We start from the raw sequence: 21,059 nt of genomic DNA, 5'->3' as shown, positions 1-21,059 counted from the left end.
TAGTCTAAAGTTTGATTAGTTTCCAAGTTTCAATTATGGTTTTTGTTCTTATTCATTATGCTTATAAGTTAATATGCTAGTTTGAATGATTGATCACCATTTAGGCTTGCATGTTAGCTATCTTGGTTTGAATTAAGAGTATACACCATGCTTTAATTCGAATTGAACTATGAATAGGAAGAGTATGTATGGACATTCGACAACAGGGATTAGATACATAATTGGTTGTTTAAATTGTTCTTCTATGCTTAATGGGTTCCTAATGCTTAATTTTAGGTTAGACAACAAATGATCAAATTAGGGAATTAGGAACACAAGGTTATGACCATACACCATGGCTTAATCATACTTTAGCTAGAATCAATCCATTAATCTAAATTGAACTTGGGAACTTAATTGCTTGAGTTACTTATTTCTTTCTTCCTTGTTTTATGTTCTTTGTTTTTGTTTCTATTTTGTGTAGGGAAACTAAATTGGATCATTCAATCACCAATCCTCGTGGGATCGACCTCGCACTTACATACGCTATACTACCAAACGGCTCGTGCACTTGCGAGTATCACAAGTTGAGGATGCAACTGAATCCATTTTGGTGCAGCTGTATCTACACAACAAAGTTTCCCACAATGAAAATTCAAGTTACGAATTAGTCAAGTTTCGTTCAGCTTTTTTCCTATGACGCAGCTATTGATTGAAAACGGATGTCAAAATGTAGTGGCATAAGTTTCCGACAATGCACGTACCATCAGTGGAATATATTGCCACGCAACTGACTAAATTGGCATTACCCTACAAAAAATTAATACCTGTTTTCTGCAGCCAAAAATAGAAAGATATTTTCTTTTTCATTAGGAAAAGCATAGTTAGGTGGAAACTAAACTTGGCAAACGTTGTAGTATTTGGCCAAAAACAAAAATGGCTTGTGTACAAACAAGGACAAGGACAGGGTTGAAGTGGTCATGCCCTCCTTATATTTTGATTACGAAAACATTTGTTTAAATTTTTTGAAAAACATGTTATAAAAAGAGAAATTCTAACTCCGTCACGATTTACAAATTACTTTCACAAATCATATACGCACCAAATTGTTTCAATTTCGCCAATTTTTAGAGGCAAAGTGATTTCCTCAATGTGATAATATTCGAGGTTTATGAAAAATAAAATTTGAGCAACAGTCAATGTCCATCCATATTTTTCTTTTCTTTCTTTTCTTTAGCAAGACATTTCTTTAGCCTGTGGTTCTCCACCTTTTGTAATCCTTTTCACTTTATTTGAAAAGAAATTGACCCCAAAAAAAAAGCAAGGAATTTCTTCTACAAATTGTAAACTTCAAATTAATAATTAGCTTTTTTTCTGTACTTATATTTTTCTTAGGAAAGGGTATCCAAATTTGGGGCATTTTCTAACATTAGAAAGAAAAGAACCACTACACTAAGATTGGGCTACTCGGTTTCCATACGTACTATTAGTATATAAACCCATGCAATTCCTTAGGCAAAGCTCAGCTCTTGTATCCGTAAAAGGATTAAAGACTAAGGTAAAAGAAGTCTAATGACTCTCTCTTTCTCTCTTGTCTTTATAACTTTTACTATTCCATAATTCTATCTGCAACATAGAAACCACAACCTCAATCCGTCCATCTCTCTCTCCAGCTCTATCTCTCTGTCTCTCTCTCAACTATTCCTCTCCCTCCCTCACTTCGATGGCCACAGTTGACCTCAGAAGGTGCTTCAAACTCTGGTATGCTTTTGTGGTGCCTTTGCTACACATGAGTCCTTCAATATATGGATGCATAGAGAGGGAAAGACAAGCCCTCCTTGCATTCAAACAAGGCCTCGTTGTGGATACCCGCAGTCAAATAGTCTCTACTGCCAAATATAGTGTAATTGAGAGAGTTGAGAATGTAGAACAAGAAGAACAAGATAGGTTTTGCAGAGAATTCAAATCTGCCAATTGAATTACTTACTTGGTGAAGGGTTAGATATACAAGTATACAAGGTGATTATTAGTTACAAACAATGCACAAGACATGGAGGGAAACATGGAGAGTTTCCATCCCTAAAACAAGGAAAATGAAAACAAGGAAAAGTAACAAGGTGGTAGACAAGCCATTTAGGGATGTCTATGTTTTGTCTTTGTCTTTACTAACACTCCCCCTCAAGTTGGTGCAAAGATATCACGCATGCCCAACTTGTCCAGTGAGTCATGGAAAACTTTACTTGATACGGCCTTCGTCAGGATGTCAGTAAGTTGGTTTTCCGAGTTTACAAATGGAAACTTGATTATACCCTTTTCTAGTTTCTCTTTGATGAAGTGTCGGTCGACTTCCACATGTTTGGTACGGTCGTGTTGTACTGGGTTATGTGCTATCTCGATAGCTGATTTATTGTCGCAGTACAAGTTTGTAGCTTTCAATGGTTTAATTCCCAGATCCTTCAGTAATCTCCGTAACCAGAGCAATTCACAAACTCCTTGAGCCATTCCCCTAAATTCTTCTTCAGCACTTGATCTAGCCACAACTTTTTGCTTCTTACTTCTCCAAGTGACTAAGTTGCCCCCCACAAATGTAAAGTATCCAGAAGTAGAACGTCTATCTGTGATGGATCCTGCCCAATCCGCATCTGTGTATCCTTCTGGGTTCATATGTGTATGTTTGGAGAATATCAACCCTTTGGCAGGGGCAGCCTTCAAGTACCTCATGATCCGAGTTACTGCATTCATGTGTGCCTCACTTGGTTGATGCATAAACTGACTCACCATACTCACAGCATAAGCTATGTCGGGGCGTGTGTGTGATAGATAAATCAGTCGCCCAACCAATCTTTGATACCTTTCTTTGTCAGTGGGTACTTGGTCTGGATACATCCCTAACTTGTGGTTATGCTCAATAGGTGTGTCAGCTGGCTTACAATCAAGCATTCCAGTTTCTGTTAACAAGTCTAACACATATTTTCGTTGGAATAGAAATATGCCATGTGTTGATCTAGCAACTTCTATGCCAAGAAAATATTGTAACTCACCTAATTCCTTCATCTCAAATTTACTAGCAATGAGCTTCTGCAGATTCTTCATTTCTTCATTGTCATTACCGGTAACCACCATATCATCAACATAGATGATAAGGGCCGTAAGTTTGTCACCACGACGCTTTAAGAATAAAGTGTGATCCGAGTGGCTCTGAGTGTACCCAAAGCGCTTCATAGAATCTATGAATTTTCCAAACCAGGCTCGTGGTGACTGCTTTAGCCCATATAATGATTTTCTCAGCTTGCACACGGTGTTGGGACCAAGTGCCATGGAGGTCCCTGGTGGTGGTTCCATATACACTTCTTCTTGCAATTCCCCGTGAAGAAATGCATTCTTTACATCATACTGCAATAGTGGTCAATCAAGGTTTGCAGCCAATGACATGAGAACACGTACGGTATTGATCTTGGCAACAGGTGCAAATGTCTCTTGGTAGTCAATTCCATATGTTTGTGTATACCCTTTGGCCACTAATCGAGCTTTGTATCGATCTATGGATCCATCAGCTTTGTATTTAATGGTGTATATCCACCGACATCCAACTGGTTTCTTTCCTTGTGGCAACTGGACCATTTCCCATGTAGAATTCTTTTCCAGAGCTTCCATTTCAATTGCCATTGCTTCAGCCCATCTGGAATCTGTTATAGCATTCTGCCACTTATTTGGAACACATACAGTAGATAATTGATTGACAAATGATGCATATGACTTTGACAATCTATGAGTTGAAACATGGTTATTAATGGGATATTTAGATTTGGCAGTAAGGTCAGGACAATATTGAGGTTTGGGTTTTCCTCTAGTGTCCTAGGTGGGAGAGTGTATGGTATAACATTAGGTGCTTCGGGAATTACCTCAAGTGTTTCCTCATCACGAGACGACTGGTCCGATGGTTGAGAAGAAGGGGTTGTATTTTGTTGTTGATCGCAGCAACCATTTGAATTGTCTCCTCCGGGATCTTTACCAAATAAGAACGACAATTTTCCAATACCTTCATTGCTGTCTAAATTTTCAAGTTCACTGGTGCTTGGCGACCGGTCGCTGGGTTCTGTGCGACCGGTCGTTTTGTCACAGAGTCGATTTTCCTCCCTGAAGTCTGGATGACCGGTCGCTTCTGGATTACGACCGGTCGTTTTGTCACAGAATCGATCTTCATCACCGCTGGAGCAAGGCGACCGGTCGCTGGGGTCAGTGCGACCGGTCGTTTCTGGATTACGACCGGTCGTTTTGTCACAGAATCGATTTTCATCACCGCTGGAGCAAGGCGACCAGTTGCTGGGGTCAGTGCGACCGGTCGTTTCAGGAAAGCGACCGGTCGCTTCTGGGTTGCGACCGGTCGGATTTGCACAGACTTGGATTTTTTCTTCCTTCTCTTCATTCCTTCTCTCCCTCTGAAGAGAAGGGGGCATAGTATCTTCAAAGTAGGATAAATCTTCATGAAATGTGGCATCCATAGTGACAAAGAGCTTACGAGTAGGAGGATGGTAACACTTGTATCCTTTTTGAGTTGATCCATACCCAACGAACACACATCGAATGGCACAAGGGTCCAGCTTACTTCTTTGATGAGATGGGACATGAGCATATACAACACAACCAAATATGCGAGGAGGCAGCTTGAGGACTGTAGGAAGAGAGACATGACGAGCCAAGGTGTTCAGTGGAGTTTCAAACTTCAAAACACTACTCGGCACTCGATTAATTACATATACTGCAGAAAGAAGGGCATGTCCCCATAAGTAGTGAGGGACCGATTTATCCAGCATGTAAGCACGAGTAACCTCAAGTAATTGTCGATTCTTTCGCTCTGCGACACCATTTTGTTGCGGAGTGAAAGATGTGGAGGTTTGATGAATGATGCCTTGGTCTCGAAAGAAATGTGCCAAGACATTGTTCACATATTCCCCACCATTATCAGACCGGAATACTTTGATGGAGGCTTGGAACTGTGTGGTAATCATAGCATGAAATTCACGGATTGCAGCGGAAACGTCACTTTTATGAGCTAGTAAATATACCCAAGTCATGCGAGTACAATCATCAATAAATGTAATAAACCATCTTTTGCCATTGGAAGAAACTTTAGCAGGACCCCAAACATCAGAGTGAACCAAATCAAAAGGGAATTCCGTTTTATTATCACTTAAGGGAAAAACAGTTTGATGGCTTTTGGCCAATACACAGGTTTCACGCTGAAACTGAGAATGATCTAGGCCACGAAACAAAGACGGAAACAAACGTTGAAGATAGCCAAAGGATGGATGTCCTATACGACGATGCCAAAGCCAAATCTGATGTTGATTGCGAGCTTGTGAGCTGGAACCTTGAGTATGAGCTGGCCTTGGTGGTGAAGAGACCGTCAAGGAATACAACCCCCATCTTCGTTTACCATGCCCAATCGTCGCGTGAGTCGTGAGGTCCTGAAAAAGACAATGGGAAGGATAGAATGTGGCATAACAGTTATGTGAGTCAAGTAATTTTCCAACAGACAGAAAATTGCAATTGATAGAGGGAACAAGTAGTGTATGAGATAAAGATAAGGAAGGGGAAAGTGATATAGTTCCTTCACCAGCAACATTAGAGGGGACTCCATTGGCACTAGTGATGTAAGGATGACGAGACTTAGAAGATATTGTGGAAAACATAGTAGAGTCAAAAGTCATATGATTAGTGGCACCTGTGTCAATTATCCATGTAGTGGGTCGTGTACCTAATTCGGAGTCGGAGAGTAGGGTGGAAGATGGAGAGGCATCGGTAGTTATAACACATGCTGCCTTGGGTGTTTTGTTGCGGGATTTGAAAGCATCCCACCACTCAGGATAACCATGAAGCTTGAAGCACTTCTCAACAAGATGATCACCACCACAATGAGTGCACTTCTGAGTTCCCTTTGCATCGTCAGTTTTGGGACCCCGGGGGGGAAGTCCGGAGGACGTACGGTGTGGTAGCCGATATGGCTTGACCGTCATTGCACTCCCACCGCCAAGCATGGAAGATTGGCGATTATCTTCTTCTACCACTAGTGCATAAGCTTCAATGACTGCTGGAAGCGGATTCATGGCAAGAATCCGACTACGAACGGAATCAAAGTTGGGATCGAGTCCTCCCAAAAAATCGTACACACGTTCCACCTCAAGTGCTTGTTGGTGAAGAGCCACATCATCGGGATTGGTATGTTTGCAGGGACGGAGGCTGTCAATTTCCTGCCATATTATGTGTAATTTTTCGTAGAATACATTCACAGGTTCACCACTTTGAGAGGTGGTGACTGACTGACGACGGAGTTGGTACAACTTGGAGCTATTCTGTGTGACAGTATATGTTTTCCGAGCTGCGTCCCACACCACATAAGCCGTTGAGCAGTGATCAAATAAGACACGTACATTTTTTGTCATGGAGTTGAGGAGCCATGACTGCACCAAACAGTTGTCTTCATCCTAAGCTTCATAGCTAGGATCATCAATGGCAGGGGCAATCTTTTTACCATTAATGAAACCAGCCATACGACGAGCAGTGATGGCCAAGCGAACACTACGAGACCATGCAGGATAGTTGGACCCATCCAACTTATCAGGAGTAATTGGAGAGTAGTCATGAGAGGACCGGGGTGGTGGTGGTGTTGTGGAGTCGATCTTGGTGGAGTCGATTTTAGAGGAGTCGCCCGTGGAGTCGTTGATGGAGTCGTTGGTGTCACCCATGAGGTAAATATATAAAAGGATGTAGAGGAAGAAATAGCTTAAAACTTCAGCAAACAAGAGCACAAAAAAGGCTTGTGATCAAGACCAATTTTGAGGCAAGGCAAAGTATGAGGTAGGAATAATATAACAGCAAATTATGGGCAAGGATAGGTAGAGATTAGGCAAGAACAAGGTTATGCAGAGGCAACCAAAATCGATTGCTCTGATACCATGCCAAATATAGTGTAATTGAGAGAGTTGAGAATGTAGAACAAGAAGAACAAGATAGGTTTTGCAGAGAATTCAAATCTGCCAATTGAATTACTTACTTGGTGAAGGGTTAGATATACAAGTATACAAGGTGATTATTAGTTACAAACAATGCACAAGACATGGAGGGAAACATGGAGAGTTTCCATCCCTAAAACAAGGAAAATGAAAACAAGGAAAAGTAACAAGGTGGTAGACAAGCCATTTAGGGATGTCTATGTTTTGTCTTTGTTTTTACTAACATCTACATGGGGCACCTCAGAAGGCCAAAACAAAGATTGTTGCACGTGGAAAGGAGTCTACTGCAGCAACCAAACTGGCCAGGTTGTTGAACTTCAGCTTGGATCCCAATCTTTGCAAGGTACGATTAGTTCTAATTTAAATGATTGGCTTGCTGCAGCATGACTTTAACTACGTACTATATATTACTAATTATATATGCAGAAAAGCTATGTAATAATTAAAGTAGTTAATTAAGAAGCTCCTTAATTAATTAAACAAAGTTTATGTAGACTCTTTATTTAATGACTTTTTAAGGACTGCAGGTTCATCTATGGATGTTTGGGGCAACATGAGCTCTCTTGCCGTCCTTAATCTCGCTGATAACCAACTTGAAGGAGACATAACAAATTCGTTTTCGGAGCTATGCAGTTTGAGATCATTAAGGCTTTCAAACAATAATCTCAGTGGAGAATTTCCCAAGTTTGTTCAGATATTGTCTAAATGTTCTCAAAAGCAACTAGAAGGTTTGTATCTCTCTAACAACCGAGTAAGCGGAAAAATACCTGAAAGCATTGGGCAAATATCATCATTGACAGAATTATCCCTCTATGGAAATCAATTAACCGGAAGAATACCTGCAAGTATTGGGCAAATGCAATTATTGACACGATTATCTCTTTACGGAAATCAATTAAGCGGGAGAATACCTGAAAGTATTGGACAAATGTCCAATCTGGTGTACATCAATCTTGGTAAGAATTCTCTGGAAGGGGTGATTTTTGAAACTCATTTTTCAAAACTCTCCAAGTTAAAATATTTGGATTTATCCTCCAACTCACTGGTTTTAAACTTCCATTCTGATTGGGTCCCTCCTTTTCAATTGAGTGTCATAATATTGAGGTCTTGCAAGATGGGTCCATATTTCCCACAGTGGCTTCAAACTCAGAAAAATTATTCATCCCTTGATATCTCTAACACTACAATTTCTGACATCATTCCAAGTTGGTTTTGGGGTTTGTCACGTACAGCTGTCCTTATAAATCTCTCCCACAACCAAATTAGAGGAACATTTCCAAGTTCAACAATGGAGTTTGCTTATTACCCTAAGCTAAATTTTAGTTGGAACCAACTGGAAGGTCCAATTCCTTCATTTCTGTCAAAATCATCATCTCTAGATCTATCCTACAATAAACTTTCCGGGTTCATTTCTTTCTTGTGTGGAATCAAGGCCAGTAATTTAACCCTTCTTGATCTCACAAGCAACCATGTATCTGGAGAACTTCCAGATTGTTGGACGCATTTAGAAAATCTAGTCTTTCTTGGCTTGTGTGGCAATGGTTTTTTTGGCAAAATTCCTACCACCTTGGGGAATTTATATTCTCTTGAAACCTTGAAATTCAAAAACAACAGATTTGTGGGAGAGTTGCCTTCATCCTTGATGAACTGTAAACACTTGAAAGTTATTGATGCTGCAGAAAATCAACTGTCAGGATTGATACCTGGATGGTTAGGGTTTGAACTTCCAAAGTTGGTTATCCTTATCCTCCGTTCTAATCACTTTTATGGAAGAATTCCTTTACAGTTATGCAATCTAACACACGTCCATATATTGGATTTGTCAATTAACATCTCTGGAACTATGCCCAAGTGTCTCAGCAATTTGACGGCTTTAGTTGATAAACGACATTCAATTCTAACCATCACTCATCATTATGCAAGTGATTTTGGAAATGGGATTCTTTCAGAGAGCTATGATGATGCAGCAACCTTAATATGGAAAGGAATAATGTCTGAATACAAGAGCACTCTGGGACTTGTGAAGAGCTTTCATTGTAAGCTGACTTATGTGAGTTAGCCTAATTACGTGTTATGATTATCATATTAGAATGAGATAATGGGATTTATGTTTATCAGTTATTGTTAAACTTTCAGTTTTGACAGACTTTGGTTAGTTTATATTGATTAGGACTCAATCACTTAAGTATATTAGTTTTGTTTAAACTCATACTCTATCTATAATAGGAGAGATAGGTGTTAAGGTTTCTTCAATATATAAAAGAATCGGTCCCTCCTCTCACAACACACAAGTTCTGTGGCGTGCTTGACCTATTGATAGCAAGAACATTCTGGTGTTGCAGAGTGTTCGCACCACTTTGCAAAACCCAAGGGAGGTGTCGTATAGTAGTGTAGCTCGGAAGTCCGAGTGTCGTATCCACAGAGAGCAGTGTAAAGAAAATAACAGAGATGAAAAAGAACAAGTGTGATTGAGAGGTTGATTTATGCAAGATTTGATTTAAAGAAAATTTAATTGATTAAAACACTAAGGCATTGGGTTTCCACTTTTAACATAAGCATGCAACTCTTAATAATTTGATCCACAAAATATTTTCCTTTGTAGTTGTTCAAAATAATTAAAGCTCTTTTTAATTTCCTTTAGAAGTATTCTAAGCATAACTTGTACCATTGGCAACAAACTATCAAAAAATAAACTTCATCGAAATTCTATTAATCTTTAGTAATTCTCTTCTCTTTTAAAAGCATGAAAGTTTTTACTACACAATGGGAAAAACATGATTGAACCCATGAAATAGATTATCAAACATTCATCAATTAATTAAAAAGAAAACTACAAATTCCCTTTGAACAAAAACTACAAATTCACATTAAAGCTTAAGTTTGGATCAAACTAATAACAATTACACACTCATATTAAAAGCTTTCCCCCTAGCCTTAGCTAGGGAGTTATTTCCCCATAAAATAAAACTAAAAACAGAAATTAAAACTTAGAAAGATGGAGGGAAGAGAGAAAGCTCAAGAGTTGTGGAGCTTGGTGTGATTTTACAATGCCATAGCTCCTCCTATTTATAGGAAAATGGGAGCAATTCTAAATTCATTAAATCCCTCCATTCATGAATTCAATATGTATTCCACTTGCATCAAACCAATTGCCAATTTGCTTCCATTACTTATTCCATAGTGTTGATGACTCCATTCTCCAAATTCTTCATCTTTCAATGCACAACCGTAACCCATCTCTTCATTGTTTCTTCTTTTCTTCAATTGTTGCTCCACTTCTACTTGCTTTTGTTATTCAATCTTTTCTTTTGGTTAAGTGTTGCACCTCTTCTCATCATCCTTCATTTCATTTGCTTAACTCACAATTTTAATAGTTCATGATTCCACATCTTCAAGCCACCATCATGTTTGTTGCTTCATCCACTCCATGCATGAATTGAATATGTCTTCCACTTGAACACTTGATCATGCACTTACATGCATTTCTCTTCTCTTTGGCAAGGTGGTGCATCTTGCAATCTTTTTAATAAATCTTGCCACCATTTGCCTACTAGCATCCAATAATCTTCTTCAACCTTAAGATAAAATAATGAAATCATCATCAATTATGTAATGGGTATGTAAGCAAGTGCAAAAGTGAAAAACAAACCTAATTAACTAAAATTGTAAGAAAATCAATTACTAACAAATATATTTAGGGATAATAAATGTGATAGTTTATGTGCTTATCACAGAGAGAAGAAGATCATTCCCATAGTTGTCATGTCTTCTTCACTGAGTATGAATCAATCGATAAGTATTCTTTATTCATGTTGTAATTCATGTGTTTATTGTATTTAACTTTAGTTTTGCTTACATGTGGTATCAGAGCCTAACAATTGAAACCATGATTGCACCTCTAGCCACGCCATTTTGTTGTGGTGTTCCAGGAGTTGTGTATTGAGCTACTATTCCATTTTCCTGCAAGTAGATAGCAAATGGTCCTTTCTGTTGTCCAGCCTCTGTGTACCTGCCAAAATACTCTCCTCCACGATCTGACCTTACAATTTTAATGTGTTTGTCCAATTGCTTTTCAACTTCAAGTTTAAAAATTTTAAAACAGTTTAAGACTTGTGACTTTTCAGAAATTAAGTACAAATAGGTATATCGAGAGAGGTCATCTATAAATGTAACAAAGTAAGAGTTGCCACAAATGGTTCTTGATGGAAATGGACCACACACATCTGTGTGAATGATTTCTAAAAGGTCATTGCTTCTGGTTGCACCAATTTTTCTAGTATTAGTAGTTTTACCCTTGAAACAGTTTATGCAAATTTCAAAATCCTTTAAATCCAAGTTTGGTAAAATGTTTTGTTTTATTAACCGAGTCATTCTATCCTTTGAGATGTGCCCCAATCTTCTATGCCAAAGCATAGAAGAGTTTTCATTAGTGAGCATTCTCTTGGGTGCAGAATATTCAATGTTGAAACATTCTTGAACTTCAGTGCATTGAATTTGCCATAAATCACCACTCAGGAAAGCATAACCAAGCAAATCAGTTAAATTATCATTTCGAAAAAGTTTTAAGCTTTCACTGTCACCAGTGAAAGAAAAACCATCTTTTACATGTGGTATCAGAGCCTAACAATTGAAACCATGATTTCACATGCTTAATTTTGTTTGACCTGCTGCTTGGAAACTGATTGTTTTTAAATAATATTGAAGGGCGTGAATTTTGTTTTCTAATCTTATGTTCCGCATAACTGTCATGCTACTAACCCAATGCAACAGGTCAAGAGCTATTTCAAAAAAAGAAAAAATACAGTTGTTGTCTATGTCATCACCAAATTGTTTCTTGAGTTCAATTCAATTAAGTGATGACAGTTGTGTTTTTTCAATACATTAACAAACACTAGAATTCGATCGACTCATTCGATTGTTTTGGCTAGTGGCTTTATGTTCCTTTAAATTATTAAAGGAAATTATGTTTGTTATACACAAACTTGATCTGTTTTAAAATTCTTTGGACCAATTGAATAATCTACCAAAGTGGTTTATTTGATGTTATTATGAAAGAATTTTTTTTTTTTTAGAAAACTCAGATTCGTAGTTTATGGGTTATGACTGGTAGGCTAATTTCCAAAGAAATTGTCTTCTAGGTTCTACTGTAAACTAATGTATAGTGAGTCATGAAGAACTTGAACATTATGTATTTCATCTTGCCTAAAGGTGTTGGAATTTATAATTTTTTGATTCTCGTTGATTTATGCTTAGCTATGCAAACACATTTTGATAAAAAAATTCTTGCCTAAAGGTGAAGCTGATTCAATTTTTATTATAACAGAAAACCTTTTGTTCTAGTTTTCTGTTGTAATAATAAGATATATATATCTTTTCACATCAAATGAGTTATCAATGCTAGGTGCCAATCCCCTAAACTTCACCAACATTCAGAAACTGAATGGAAGCAACTACAAGAAATGGAAACAGGAGATTGACATTCTGCTAGGACTGTTGGAATATGATGTAGCTTTAAGAGAAGAAAAGCCAGCTGATCTGACTGCAGAAAGCACTGAAGCAGAGAAAAGTTTTTTTGCCAATTGGGAAAAGACCAACAGGTTATCACTGCTGATCATTCAGAATGCCATGGAGGAACATGTAAGAGGTGGAATCAAGAAGTGTGACACTGCAAAAGAATTTTTGGCTGCGATAAGTGAGAAGTATCAGAAATCCCAAAAGGTAGAAACTGGAAATTTTTTGTCGACATTTACCACCATGAAGCATGATGGTACTGGAAGTGTTCGTGAGCACCTTTTGAAGATGGTTGATGTGGCCAACAAGTTAACTAGCCTGTAGATACCTATTAATGATGAGTTTATAGTTCATATGGCACTCAACTCCTTGACTCCTGAGTATGAACAAATTAAAGTCTCCTATCATACTCAGAAGGACAAATGGTCAGTCAATGAGCTAATCTCAATTTGCTGTGAGCAAGAAGACAGACTCAAGAAGGGAAAGGCAGTTGCTGTTAATTTGGTTGATACAGTCAATGGCAAGAAAGCTGGTGGTCCAAAGAAGTATGGAAATCAAAAATTTGGAGGATCAAAAGGTGGATCAACCTCTGGTAAGAAATTTTCCAATGATTCTGCTGTACCTGCTAAAAATGCTCAAAATCCTCCTACATCTGAAAATTTGAAAGTGAACAAAAAGATTGTCAAATGCTACTTTTGTCAAAAATCTGGTCATGTTAGAAAAGATTGTGAAGGTTTCAAAGCATGGCTGGTGAAGAAAGGTAATAATACTGTTTTCAACAATGATTTTATTAATGTATGTGTTGAGTCAAATCTTGTTTTTATTCCTCAAAATTCTTGGTGGTTTGACACTGGTTGTACAACACATATTACAAATTCTTTGCAGGGATTCAGAAGGGAAAGGATGCAAAGTAAAGAGAACCACAGAGTTTTTGTTGGAAATGGATCTAGATTAGAAGTTGAGTCAGTTGGTAGTATTGAGTTAAAATTGTCTTCTGGTTTTCTTTTGTTTTTAAATAAAGTACTCTATGTACCTTCGATAAGGAGGAACCGAACTCTTAAAGACATGGTGAGAAGTATGCTTACTAGTTCACAACTACCTGATTTTCTGTGGGGAGAGGCACTAAAAACGGCAAATTATATTTTGAATAGAGTTCCTAGTAAATCAGTGCCTAATACACCTTTTGAAATGTGGACTGGAAGAAAACCTAGTCTTGCTCACTTACATGTTTGGGGTTGTCCATCTGAAGCTAGAATCTACAATCCAGTTGAAAAGAAATTAGACTCAAGAACAACTAGCTCCTATTTCATTGGATATTCTGAAAAGTCTAAGGGTTTTAAATTTTATTGTCCACACTCTTATACTAGAATTGCAGAGAGTCATAATGCAAAGTTCATTGAGCATTCAGTTGCAGGACATACTAATTCTTCGAAGAACTACAACTTTGAAGAGACAGAGTCATTTGCACATGTCTCTACATCAAATGATCAGACCCTTATGCTACCCATTCCTTTTGTCCCTCTCAAAGCTCACGAAAACATTGCACCAGTTTCTGCCAACACTCCTCAACCGCAAGATATTGCTCCACAAATTCTTGTACAGCAAATTGACAATCTTTTTCAGGTTGAGCAGCCTACTACACAGGTTGAGCAGCCTACTGCACAACTTGAGCAGCCTACTGCACAACTTGAGCAGCCTACGACACAACTTGAGCAGTATGATATACCTCCTGTAAGAAGATCTCAAAGGGCAAGAAAATCTGCAATACCAGCAGATTATATGGTTTATTTGCAGGAAGTAGAGTTTGATATTGATGATGAAGATGACACCAAGTCATTTGATCAGGCTATGAAGAGTGCTCAAGCTCCTTTATGGCACAATGCAATGTTGGAAGAGCTAAATTCAATGGCGAAAAATGGTGTCTGGACCTTGACAGATTCCACTTCTCCCAGTAAACCCATAGGATGCAAATGGGTTTTGAAAACCAAAAGGGACTCACAAGGAAGAGTAGAAAGGCTAAAGGCACGATTGGTTGCTAAAGGATTCACACAAAGAGAAGGTTTTGATTACACTGACACTTTTTCCCCAGTGTCCTCCAAGGATTCTCTACGTATCATTATGGCCTTGACAGCCCATTTTGATCTTGAATTGCACCAAATGGATGTCAAGACTTAAATGGGGATCTTAAGGAGGATATTTTTATGCAGCAACCTCCAGGATTTGTTGAAAGGGGGAAAGAGCATTGTGTGTGCAAGTTGAACAAGTCCATTTATGGTCTTAAACAGGCTTCAAGGCAGTGGTATCTCAAGTTTGATGAAGTGGTAACATCTTTTGGTTTTGTAGAAAACAGACTTGATGATTGCATCTACCTCAAAGTCGACAAATCCAGGTTCATTTTTCTGGTTTTATATGTTGATGATATTTTGCTGGCAAGTTCTGATTTTCAGTTACTACTTGAGACAAAGACTATGTTATCTAATAGTTTTGATATGAAGGATTTGGGTGAGGCTCATTATGTGTTGGGCATTGAAATTATGAGAAACAGATCAAGAAAGCTTTTGGGGTTGTCTCAGCTCAATTACATCAACAAGGTACTTAAAAGATTTAATATGGAGGCTTGTTCTCCTGGAGATCTTCCTATTGGCAAAGGTGATAGGCTTTCAAGGGACCAATGTCCTATGACTGAACAAGAGCAGGCAAACATGAAGAATAAACCATATGCATCTCTTGTGGGCAGCTTGATGTATGCCCAAGTCTGTACTAGGCCAGACTTGTCATTTGCACTCAGTGTATTAGGAAGGTTTCAAGCAAATCCTGGTGAACCACATTGGGTTTTAGCCAAAAAGGTGCTAAGATATCTAAAGAAGACTAAATCCCTTATGTTAATGTATGGTCATGTTGACAGTTTGGAGCTCACATGCTATTCAGATTCAGATTTGGCTGGCTGTGTGGATGACAGAAAATCTACAAGTGGATATATTTTTCTTTTGGCTGGAGGTGCAATCTCCTTGGAGAAGCAAAAAGCAAAATTCTATATCTACATCCACTATGGAGGCTGAATTTATTGGATGTTTTGAAGCAACTAGGCAAGGATTGTGGATCAAGAATTTTGTAACAGATATGAAACTAGTGGCAAATATTGACAAGTCTTTGAAGATCTATTGTGATAATAAGGCAGCCATATATTTTGCCAAGAACAACAAACGATCATCAGCTTCGAGAATTATGGATATAAAGTATCTGTCGCTTCAAAATAAAGTCAAGGAAGGTATTGTTGAAGTAGAGTACATAAACACTCACTCCATGTTAGCAGATCCTTTGACTAAAGCTTTGGCTGTGAGAGTCTTTCAAGATTTTGTGATGTGCATGGGATTGCATGAATCTTTTGACTCGGTTTAAGTGTGGGAGCAAGGTTATTTCTATAACCTATTTTGATTATTTTTGAGCTGTTCTTTTCTTGTTTTGTTTTGATAGATGATGAATAAGTTCTATTCTATTTAAGAATGGTTGGCAGTTTATTTTTTGTTTAAGTTTCCTCACAGTTTTGTCTTGCTTAAGCTTGGATTTCCATTAAGGAAATGATTTTGGGAGTCTCTTTTGAGCTCCATTACGTGGACCAGAAATGTGGGAGTTATTTAGGTACCTAACTCTCCACTTATTATCATTATGTCTGCAGCAATGTGTTCTAGTGTATGTGTATGTGATTTTAGGGTGCTGGCACAGTTGAATTTGTGTCAAGTTTTCTAAAGTTCTGCATATACATTCGTTTGACAGTTGTTTTGGAAGTTACGCTGATGTTTGAATAAATCCAGTGATCACTATTGCCTTGTTTTGGTATGATATGATACAATGTAATTAGGCTGCACTCATGTGGGAGAATGTAAGCTGACTTATGTGAGTTAGCCTAATTACGTGTTATGATTATCATATTAGAATGAGATAATGGGATTTATGTTTATCAGTTATTGTTAAACTTTCAGTTTTGACAGACTTTGGTTAGTTTATATTGATTAGGACTCAATCACTTAAGTATATTAGTTTTGTTTAAACTCTTACTCTATCTATAATAGGAGAGATAGGTGTTAAGGTTTCTTCAATATATAAAAGAATCGGTCCCTCCTCTCACAACACACAAGTTCTGTGGCGTGCTTGACCTATTGATAGCAAGAACATTCTGGTGTTGCAGAGAGAAGAAGATCATTCCCATAGTTGTCATGTCTTCTTCACTGAGTATGAATCAATCGATAAGTATTCTTTATTCATGTTGTAATTCATGTGTTTATTGTATTTAACTTTAGTTTTGCTTACATTCATTTGTCAAGCAATCAATTGACGGGGGAGATTCCCAAAGAAATCATTCATCTTGGTGGTTTGATCTCTTTAAACCTGTCGCAAAACCATCTAACAGGTCCAATAAATCCAGACATTGGGAAGTTGGAGTTATTACAGTCTCTAGATTTATCAAGAAACCGGATCGATGGAAGAATTCCGACAAGTCTTGGTGACTTGGACTTGTCAAACAACAACCTGTCTGGAAATATTCCAATGGGGTCTCAGCTCCAAAACTTTGATCCGTCAGCCTTTGCCGAAAACCCTCTGCTCTGTGGACTTCCACTTCAAAGGATGTGTGAACAAGAGAAAGAGAAAGGCAGTGTTCAACAAACTGGCTTAGGGAATCAAGACCATGAGGGTGGGCTTGTAACGCGTGGATTTTACATCAGTATGGGGCTAGGATTTGCTTTTGGATTTTGGGGAGTTTCTGGCACATTGATGTTCCACGAGTCAGGCAGATCCACATAGTTCAAGTTCTTCATACTTTGGAAAGAATGACTCAACCTGAGGCCAGCAATATCATTAGGCAAAGGGTAATTAGTATGATATGTATTCAAAGATTGAATATAACGTTTGAAGTTAGCATGATATGTATTCCATTTTTTAGTTGTACAAAAGAAATGAGCATCATACTCCTGAATTAACATATGCCTCGATCATCGTCATCATCATATATATATATATATATATATATATATATGAAGGTCTTAACTTCATCAAAATTTAGAAATAAGATGGAGAAAACTGTTGTGAAATAAACTAGGAGAGCTACACGGACTTACTGCTGGTGAGGACCAACTGCCTCGACAAAGAGCAAATGTCACATTAGGTTCCGGGTATCCGAGACCATAGGCATGTCTTAGTAGCATTCCTTTCTCATACGCAGGCCCCTACTAAGTGAGATGCAAATGATCAGGCAAAAAAATACATAAAAGAGAACAAAAATAGAAGGAGCTCAAGTTTTGATTTTCATTTCGCGTACATGTTTCGATTCAGATGTATGGCGGAGTATGAAATGCTCGATCGCCAGAGCATTTAACACTATGCCTCCCACGTTCAATGCAGCCTATGTGAAAATGGTTATCGATTAGTATCAGAATTGGGAAGTCATGGGTCTTACAGACATTGATGTACCTTGTTCATAAGCGCCAGTAGCTTCTCCTGCGTGGAAGGTAGCCCATGTTCCAGAAATGCCTGAAATTTGATAATTAAGAATAGAAAGCTCCCAATCAATATCATTCTTCAGATTTCTGTCTTTTCTTAAATCTTGCTTAAGATGTCTTACAGTACATGCATGATGCAGGCATTGTAGATGTTGATCCAGAACGCTAGCTTCTGCTTGTAGGTCAAGAAAGTCAAGTCCACATCACACAATTGATGCATCAACTTCCTGAAGACAACATAAAGAAGTTAACAAAACAATGCTTTTGAGAATGAATTTGTAAACAGCCGTCATTGCTAACAAGACCTGTAAGCAACCTCAATTTTCCAATTCCAGTCAAACAGTCTGATAAGCGGCTGAAGTCTAATGAGCTTCTTGTGATTTGGATGAAGTTCTTGTACGGGCCAATGTCCCGGACAGCGCCATCTATATCCGGTAATATGCAGTAAGGGTCAACATTGGATGTGTTGTAGTTGAAGAATACTGTGGATGATTTGCAGTTGAATGAGGTTTTTGCCATGAACCCTTTTGAGTTCATGCAGGAGAGAGTTAGCTTTGGGACAACAGATGATCCCTCTTTGTCCAATGACGTCTGTTTTAGGTCAAGAAATATGCCTATAAGGCACTTGAGCACTTCTTCTGAGAGTTCATTTGGTTTCAGACTAATCCCAGTTTCATTAATATCCACATTGCCCTGGTTTCTGCTTCTCCCACTTAGCTTCCTTGACATTTCAGCAATTTCTCCTGTTCAAAAAACACAACAAATAATCAAAACAAGGAAAAAAAAAAGTGTTTCAATATCCACATTCTTCTTCATATGAGATAAAGAAGCAGTTTACCATCTGACTTTGGGAAATTCCACCTTTGGAAATCTGATGCAGAATCCACAGAGGCTCTTCTATTCTTCATCCTTCTTTCTTTTCTCAATGCCTCATAGTTCTGGGATCTACTACATCTCTCTTCATTGAGCACTGACTGATTTCCCACTCTGCACAGCAAGTGATTCTGTTGCCCTTGCCTCCTCTGCACTTCCCATTCTTTGGTCTGTTCCCTCTCCTGGTACAACCTCAATTTCAGCTCTTCAACTCTTCTTTCCAGCCTACTAATCTCTTCTTCCACCATTGCTAGCTCTGAAAATAGCACCTGAACCTGCATATTGTAGAGCCTCTTCTCAAAATTCAATTCCACTTAATTACACATCACACACAAACACAAATGCGCGCTCTGACACACACACAAATGCGCGCTCACACACACACACACTAACGCGCTCTCTCTCTCTCTCTCTTTCCATTTAATTGCAAACTGTTGGTGGTGGAGACGTGAAGTCCATGAAGACAGAAAAAAAAAAACCGAGGTTCAAAAGAAGACCCGAAAAATAAAATAGAACTAAATACAGACATCGGGAAGCGCCGTCTGTGGGAATCGAACCCACGACCACATGGTTAAAAGCCATGCGCTCTACCAGCTGAGCTAAGACGGCAGATGATATTAAACTCCATAATTTAGGTAATTATGCAGAGGAAGAGAAGCTTTTCTTTTGGCAAATCATTATCCTATGATCTCTTCTTATGAGATTTAAAATATATGAAATATATGGAAAATTTGATATCTGTTATAAAACTAAAGAGATTGAGGAGAGAATTTAGAGAATTCAAATAGTGATAGAAATATTCTTCTGATATTTTCATTGAGTCTTTCTCTCTATATTATAAATGAGGAGGATGCCTTATTTTATAGGCAAAGACTTTAGCTAACAATTCGGTAGAAGACTCCAGGAAGGTGTATGAAGATTCCTTCCAACATGTGGGCTCCACCTTATCATTTTACAACACTCCCCCTTGGAGACCACCATGTATGGAATATGCCTCGTTAAAAACCTTGCCAGTAAAACCCAGTGGGACAAAAACTGGTCGAAGGGAAAAAGAGTACATAACCATGTGTAACATAAAAATCTGTGTATATTGATGCGCGTGCGACACTGCCTCGTTAAAACCTTGCCAGGAAAAACCCAGTGGGATAAAAACCTGGACGAAGGAAAAAGAGTACAGTGTGTGATGGTCTTTATTGACAGCACGCTCCCCCTGATGCTTGGCAAAATATCTTTAAGCCATACTGCTAATCATCTTTCTGAATATCATAGTTGACATTGCTTCTGTAAGTCAATCTTGTAATATTGTTGGATGCTCCCCTTGAATAATATCTCCCCCTGATATCTTCATGACTATCTTTCTAGAGAAAAGATCTTTCGGATTGAGTGAATAATGTAGCCACCAACAATTCATATAGTTGAGTAAGTAAATATATTTCCAGTGAGCTATCTCTATGTAAATCATAGAAATTTCCAAAGTCCGCATATCTAACAAAACCTGGGCTATTTGTAAGTTCACTTGAAAAGAATATGCTCGTATATGGTGTTATGCGGAGATAGCATCAAATATGCCTCACATCATCCCAAAGTGGTGGTGATGGAGCTGAGCTCAATCTGGAAAATACAATGTCCGGTCCAGTATATTTCTGGAAAATCATGTAAGTGCCCAACGGATAATCCACATAAAATGCTTCAATACTTTCTTAGTATAAGCAATAATCTCATTGGCATAATGCTCGATCTTCAAGCCGAGACAACTGTTTCTTGAACTTTTCAAGAGTTTTAACCAAGTATTAACTCTTCATGAGTTTTGATCAATTATCAACTCTTCAAGAGCTGTAATGTGTTGCAACCATATCATAATTAGTGTACTCACTGAGGCAATTTATACATATTAGTATTGAGTACAAAATGTGTGCTTTTGGCACACGTCCTTCAAGGACTTGCTTCATGCAATTTCAATCCTTAATGGATTTAAGGGATTATCTTTCATGACACATTATATAGCTTTATATCCAGCTATTTGTTTTGCGTATACATCTTTAGGGAATCACTTCTGGCGATATGCTCCGTGCATTTAATAACCCTTAAAGATAATATGTTGGTCTCCGTAAATGTGCAATAGGAAGGCACAATTGCATCTGTAAATATGGAGAAACCCAACATTCCTTGTTTCTGCCAGAAACATTGT

General features: G+C 38.2%; 2 protein-coding genes and 1 non-coding gene across 3 annotated transcripts; 1 reads left to right on the top strand and 2 right to left on the bottom strand.

Moving 5' to 3' along the window:
* The first annotated feature begins 1,607 nt into the window (after positions 1-1,607).
* On the top strand, positions 1,608-17,373 carry LOC110756556 (receptor-like protein EIX2). The gene is made up of 4 exons (XM_088248246.1): positions 1,608-1,863; positions 7,217-7,335; positions 7,520-9,022; positions 16,813-17,373. Exons 1-4 carry the CDS (start codon positions 1,703-1,705, stop codon positions 17,301-17,303), a joined length of 2,274 nt encoding a protein of 757 aa, XP_088104372.1. The 5' UTR covers positions 1,608-1,702; the 3' UTR covers positions 17,304-17,373.
* Positions 17,374-17,790: 417 nt separating this feature from the next.
* Positions 17,791-19,119, bottom strand: LOC110756559 (ternary complex factor MIP1 leucine-zipper protein (Protein of unknown function, DUF547)). The gene is made up of 5 exons (XM_021958000.2): positions 18,837-19,119; positions 18,315-18,741; positions 18,126-18,225; positions 17,970-18,029; positions 17,791-17,901 (listed from the first exon to the last, which is right to left on the bottom strand). The coding sequence occupies exons 1-5, from the start codon at positions 19,117-19,119 to the stop codon at positions 17,791-17,793; spliced, it is 981 nt and encodes a 326-aa protein (XP_021813692.2).
* Positions 19,120-19,407: 288 nt separating this feature from the next.
* Positions 19,408-19,480, bottom strand: TRNAK-UUU (transfer RNA lysine (anticodon UUU)). Its single transcript has one exon. It is a non-coding gene; the product is annotated as a tRNA-Lys (tRNA).
* Between the last annotated feature and the right edge of the window lie 1,579 nt (positions 19,481-21,059).

The sequence above is a fragment of the Prunus avium genome, chromosome 2 (assembly GCF_965620075.1).
Source record: "Prunus avium chromosome 2, drPruAviu1.hap1.1, whole genome shotgun sequence".
Taxonomy (NCBI): domain Eukaryota; kingdom Viridiplantae; phylum Streptophyta; class Magnoliopsida; order Rosales; family Rosaceae; genus Prunus; species Prunus avium.
Note: the sequence above shows the minus strand (reverse complement) of the source record. Positions and strands in the feature narration are given on the sequence as shown.

Coding starts and splice junctions, on each gene's coding strand:
- LOC110756556 (XM_088248246.1), top strand. CDS start 1,703: ATGGCCACAGTTGACCTCAGAAGGTGCTTCAAACTCTGGTATGCTTTT. Junction 1,864..7,216: donor GATACCCGCAGTCAAATAGT/CTCTACTGCCAA, acceptor GTTTTTACTAAC/ATCTACATGGGGCACCTCAG. Junction 9,023..16,812: donor TCTGGGACTTGTGAAGAGCT/TTCATTGTAAGC, acceptor GTTTTGCTTACA/TTCATTTGTCAAGCAATCAA.
- LOC110756559 (XM_021958000.2), bottom strand. CDS start 19,119: ATGGTGGAAGAAGAGATTAGTAGGCTGGAAAGAAGAGTTGAAGAGCTG. Junction 18,742..18,836: donor GAATTTCCCAAAGTCAGATG/GTAAACTGCTTC, acceptor TTTTTTGAACAG/GAGAAATTGCTGAAATGTCA. Junction 17,902..17,969: donor TACTGGCGCTTATGAACAAG/GTACATCAATGT, acceptor ATTTTCACATAG/GCTGCATTGAACGTGGGAGG.